The 6,419-nt window shown below is 42.8% G+C and overlaps 1 protein-coding gene across 1 annotated transcript; it reads left to right on the top strand.

Moving 5' to 3' along the window:
• Positions 1 to 1,571: 1,571 nt before the first annotated feature.
• On the top strand, positions 1,572 to 2,918 carry LOC126885593 (uncharacterized). Its single transcript, XM_050652191.1, has one exon. It carries the CDS (start codon positions 1,572 to 1,574, stop codon positions 2,916 to 2,918), a length of 1,347 nt encoding a protein of 448 aa, XP_050508148.1.
• Positions 2,919 to 6,419: the final 3,501 nt, after the last annotated feature.

The raw sequence follows: 6,419 nt of genomic DNA, 5'->3' as shown, positions 1-6,419 counted from the left end.
TTAAATTACTAAATTATACCTACTTAAATTTTAAATTTTAAGAGCTTAATCCTTTGGTCCTCTAATATTTTATCTAACAACAAATATGCACTCTAGTTAACACACAACATAGTACTATGGTCTTCTTTTACACTAGTTAACCATTTACATTAACCCAAAGAGTCTTCTTTCCAAACCAGTATTATCCAGAACCTGTATGACCTACATGTTTACATAACCATATGACTATGGAGCCGTTGCTGGTGACTATCCGCCATCGTCTCGATAACTTTGTCTAGATCTTACACCTCATGGTCCTTGTGAAGGTCAACATTTCTGATATACCAAGGATCATCCACGATGTTCCTTAATATTTTATTCTGGAATTTATGGATAATCTGGATATTACTTGAGTTGGCGAGCCCCAGAGTTGGCAACCATACGTCCATATCAGTATTTGATTGTATAGCAGTTGTTTGTTATGTATGGAAAATGTATTCTATTTGCTTATTATGTTTGAAAGGAAAAAAATTATTGAAAGGGAAAAATCCAACGGCAGCCAGAAAAGTAGAGTGGGAAGCTGTCAAGATCCTTAACCTTGGTGAAGATTAACAAAGCTATCAACCTTTGTAAAATTGGCAAAACAGCTGGCCTTGATGATATGAGATCGGAATAAATAAAGAAAAAATCTGCACAATTACAAGGAAACAGCTAAAAGAACTAGTGTGAAATGGTTTTAGATCTGATAAACTGACAAATATGAAGGAAAGCTGTAACGTCCCTGGTTTTATGGCCGTCAGCCGGGTGACTGTTGTTCGACTGTTGTTCGTCGCGGTAACAAATTCTTTCCGTGTAATTCGATATGTTTTTCGTCGGCGGCTGATAAAAAAAATGTTTATGACACGCGATAGGAGCAGGTGCATTTTGGAGGATAGTAAAAGGGATTTATGGTTTTGTTTGTTGGGTGTTGAAACTTCTAAGAGACGAGAAAAAAACAGATTTGAGGATTTTTCGGTAGTGTTATTTTGTTCTTTGGGGAGTGCGCTGCGAAGAACGGTCAAAATAAAAGACGATTGGAATATTTTTTTTCGGCGTGTGTGTAAGCGAACGAAGGGTAATTTTTTTTTGTTACGGATTAATTCCTTGAGGAAAGGGGTGCGATCGGAACTACTAGTGATCTGCGAAAAAAAATACGAATTCGCGTAATACCGTACTAACTATGTCCGAAGTTGTCGTCTAGAGTGTAGACTTGGAACACTAAATGGCGGATTAGCTGGGACCCGGGAGCAGTAAGACAGTGGCGGATACTAGAGGTGGTGTCTCATCGCCATCGCAAAGGACGTCAACCAGTTCGTGTGTTTGCTGAGACTTCGGAAGTCGTAGATTTAAGGTAATTGACTTTTCTTATTTCTTAGTAGGACCTTAGAACATTATAGACGGTTCGATACAATGGTGGCAGCGGTGGGATAGATTAGTTATTAGTTGTCGTGGACATTGGGCTGTCTACTCGGGGTATAGGTGTGACGAGAACCAAGCGAAAGGCACGGTGCCGACGGGTGTAAGACTGGGGTTTTGTTTTGTCTCTAAAAACCATGGCGGAAGTTGGTGACGAGGTAGATAGGTTGAAACAAGAGTTAGAAAAGGCGAGAGAGGAAGTATGCAAGTTACAAGATGAGAGACAGAGGGTCACACAAAACGAACTGAACTATTTGAGGAAGGAAATGGAAGAACTGAGAATGGCCAGAAATAGGAGGGTGGAAATGATAGGTGCCAGAGAGGTGAAAGAATGGTGTGGTAGCGAAGGAGAGATGAGTGTAGAGGAGTTTGTTGAGAGAGTAGAGATGTTGCAGCAAATTAATGGGTGGACTGAGCAGAACACAGCTGATTTGGTGAGACGAAGAATGATTGGCGAGTCGGCAGAATTTTTGCGAAATGCGATGAGTCAGAAGCAAGAGGGATGGACATGGAAGGAGATAAAAGGGCTGCTATTGCAGCGGTTTGGGGTGAAAAAAGACAGAGTGGAGGAAATGGCGAAACTAATGAACATCCGACGGAAGGAGGGGGAAAATTATCGGAGATTCGCTGATAGGTGTAGAACAGCGGCGCGCTATGTTGTGAAAGAATATGAGAAAGAAGAGGAAAAGCAAGTAGCGAATGAGATTCGAGAGGAGATGATCTTGGGAGTATTCATGGAGGGTTTAAATAGCGAGGTACGACGTGTGGTGAAGGCTAGGAAGGGAGTAAATACCCTGACGGTGGTATTGGATATGTTGAAGGACATAGGAGAGGAAGGTGACCGGAAAAGAGTAAGGAAGGTGAGGAAGGAACTAGAGGAAGAAGAAGCAAACAGCAGCGGTTCTGAGGAGAGCTTTGCGACGGTAGTAAGCAATAGGAGCGAGCGAAGAGGAATTCGGCGGATCGAAGGTGAGAAGAAGGAAGGATTTGTAAAGATGAACCGCGCAGATGCTATAGTAGCGGGCGGGAGTAAATGGCATGATAGGGCGAATCCGGCTGGAGAAGTGCAAGGAGAGCGGCAGAGATCACTGCGCAGAGTACCGTACACCCCATGTAGGAGGTGTGGACAGGTTGGTCACTGGACACGGGAGTGCACGATACATCTGGGCAACCAGAAGAGTGGAGAGTCACGTTGGAAACCGGAAGAAGGAACACGGGTGGGGAAAAGGGCGAGCAACGAAGAATGCTTTCAGTGTGGGCGACCGGGGCACTTTATAAACACATGTCCACAGACCATATGCGATAATTGTGGATATGGCGGTCACGTGTGGAGACAATGCCAAAATACTGGAACATCCGCGAGGAGGGGCCCATTTTCGCGGCGACAACGGCCATGGGAATCAGATAAGTCAGACAGGGGGGTGGAAGATTATGCGAGCCTAGCCGGAAGACGGGCTGAAAGCCGTAGCGTTTCCCCAAACTAGGTGGCCCTCCAGGTTCCCCTAGCTTGGAGATGGCCCAGAAAACTGGAGGGGGATATATTGGGAAAGCGACCGTAACCGCAGGGGGAGTAACATCCTTGATAATTACCGCCGATTTTCAAGGGGCTAATAGAAAAGTTTTAGTGGATACGGGAGCCGATGTAACCTTACTGCGAGAAGCTGTGGAGGGTGTACCAGTTATCACCGGCCGAAGCGAGACCATTACGGGGGTGACGGGGGTATGTCAGCGCATCCAGGGTAAGCAGAAGCTAAACGTAACCATCGGTGATACCGCAGCCATACATGAGGTATGGATAGTCGATGTGGACTGTGGAGCTGAAGGTATATTGGGACTCGATCTCATGAAACGACTTGGACTGGTGATCGACGTTAATAGAAATGAATTGCGGACGAAGGAGGCCATGATACCTGTTATACGGAAAGTCACTCACGAGATACTGGGAGATAAAAGGAGAAAAGTAACATTTGATTTACATCGAAACGAAATCAAGGAGTATCATGTGGAGACAACAATGAAAAAGCTAGGAAATGACGGTAGGGGGGTTAACCGTAAGGAAACTTCTGCTCGACGAACATTAGTGATCGCAGCGGATAGTCATGGACGCTTCCTGAAACCACTTCTTCAGCGATGGATTGGAGATGAATGGGAAATCGAGGAAATGGTTTGGCCAGGTCATGGTACTGTAGATATTATTAATGGGGTACAGCAACGGACGAGTACACTTGGAACTAATGATTGCCTCGTTTTGTTAACGGGCACCAACGATATTCGGCGGAAACAACAAGAGCAAGCAAATGATGCAAGAGCGAGGTTATTTGTGAAGACAGAAAAACCTAAGATTATTCTCTGTAATCTACCAAAACGATTCGACGTAGTGTCAGGTTCTACTGTTGTAGAAGACATCCGTCAACATAATTTGGACTTGTTAATGGTGATGCAGATACATATGAATGTAGATCTGGTCGATATATACAGCGGCACAAGGAGAAGCGATTATACCAAGCAGGGATTCCATTTTAACCTTAAGGGAAAGATTAAGTTAGCAGAAAGGATTCGAGAGGTCTTGCAACCCGACAAGAGATGCTGTGAGAGGCAAGCGTTGACAGAATATGTAATGCGGGATAAATATTGGGAAGTAATCAAAGGAGTGATGGAACAAAATGCACGGCAGTGTACAGAGAGCAAAAGCAAAACGAATAGGGAACGAAAGAAGACGATAAAGCGTACAGCTGATGAAAGTGGGATACGTGGTGGAATAGAATTGAAGAATCGTGTTAAGTTACTTGAGGCAGAGGAGGACAATATCCCCATTATTTCGCACCAAAGTGAAGAGCATAGAGAGAACCAGAAGAAACATGTCGAGTTTGTACGGGAATATTTCAAAGAAACAAAGGAAAATGGAAGGAGCAAGGAAGACGAATTTGTGTGTTTGCAGAGGACTCAGATTCAGGGAGATCATATGGATGAAGGAGAGTATTTTAAAGTAATAGATGGCGAGATTCAGCGGGCACCAAAGGATCGGCGAATAAGAGCAATTTGCGGCGGAGTCTGTCAGAAAAATTGGGAGCCAGCTGAAGTGGTACTAAAAAGTAGGGCCCACCTGCCAGCCTGGAGCGAAACTATACTAAAAGCCAAAATTAGAGGACCGAACCAACCAGAGGAAATAATTGTCGAGCAGTTTGGACACCTACCATCAGGTGTTAGAGTGAACCGAGTGATGGCAACGCGAATGGGAGATAATGTATGGGTGAAGTTCATAAATTGTAACCAGGAATCCGTGGAGCTAAGTTCGGGAAGAGTCGTAGGAAAGACGGCAATAATCACTCGAGATAATACCAAGATGGTGAGACAGGTGAGAGTTGAATCTCAAGGGTCCGACTTCACAGAGGAAATTCACGAGAAGTTGGCCCACTTGTCAGTTGGGCAGGAAAAAAATATAGGGGAGATATTGCTTGAATACCGCGATGTGATGGATGCAGAGACGGAGGGGGAATTCTCATGTACTAATCAGGTGCAACATAAGATCATCACGGGGGATGCTGCCCCGATAGCTAAACCGGCTTATAGAGTGCCTTTCCGCTTGCAGGACGAGATGAGACGGCAAATACAGGATCTTCTGGACAAGGGTATAATTGCACCGTCGACTTCACCATGGGCAGCGCCAGTGGTGTTGGTAAAGAAAAAGGCTCTGGAGGGGGAGGAGGCAAAGTACAGGTTTTGTACTGATTTTAGGGGGTTGAACGCGGTGACAAGGGCGGACACCTATCCCCTTCCCAACATAAATGAAACATTGGATCGGTTGGGAAAATGCCAGTGGTACACGACCATTGATCTAGCCAGCGGGTACCATCAGATTGAGATCAGACCAGAGGACCGAGAGAAGACTGGGTTCAATACGATTGATGGACACTATGAATATAACCGGATGGCGTTTGGACTGTCAGGAGCACCAGCGACGTTCCAGAGATTCATTGACGCGGTACTAATGGGTACCATTAGTATTGGTACTATCAGGTTGAACCATGACCAAATTGATTTACAAAATTAGTTCCTCGACATCTCTTATTGTATACAATATTTTTTGATAAAATTTGTTAAACAAAAATCAATATCAATTTTCTAGGTGTAATTTTGATAATTCCAAGTATTATATAAATTATTAACCAGGCCTAGATTTATAGAAGACGAACTACTACCACCCAATAAACCAAAATAAAACGCAGTTTAATTTTAAGAAATTATTTTTGTATATCCTGTCTCTCTTTAGTGTATGTTAATTTTTACAACAAGGTTTAACAATGCTAATGTTGATATAAAAAGTTGTTACTCTTGTATTACTATTTTAAAAATATATGATTGCTTTTAAACGTTGGCAATTACAGATATCATTTTTATTAGGTGCATCTAAACGAACAATATTTTTAATGCAATACGTGGCTGCAACGCAGTAGCTGGCAATATTGCCAACAATAACGGCCAGACTATGCAATATATGGGAATGGTAGCTGGTAGCTAGTAATAGCTACACATTTTTGGTATCGTCCATATTGTTTTACAATAGTTGCCGACGATCACTTGGTGAGCGGAAGTACTTGCAATATTTACTTTGTTTTGGTGATTATTTGTTGTTTTGTTATTGTTTTGGTGATAAATATCGTTTATTTTTTTTAGTTGGCATTCCTGAAAAACTTTTTTTAGATCGAACCTATTTATTGCCAATTATATTGCCGTTTACGAACAACTTTACGAGCCATACTGCTGCTGACAATGTTTCTGAGATATAATATTATATGGTCGAGCGATCTGCTACATTAAATGTTGCATAAATCGATCTGCTGCATAAATTGCTGGGCCATTGTTGCCAGTATTGAAGCAACATATTGCAGTAAACATACATTTCGATAATGTCCATTATCATAGCATAAATTATTTCTTTAGAAGCCACGGAGAGTAACTAAAATATATATGAATTAACTAGCTAA

The sequence above is a fragment of the Diabrotica virgifera genome, chromosome 5, assembly GCF_917563875.1.
Source record: "Diabrotica virgifera virgifera chromosome 5, PGI_DIABVI_V3a".
Classification (NCBI taxonomy): Eukaryota; Metazoa; Arthropoda; class Insecta; order Coleoptera; family Chrysomelidae; genus Diabrotica; species Diabrotica virgifera.
This window is presented reverse-complemented; position numbering and strand designations above follow the sequence as displayed.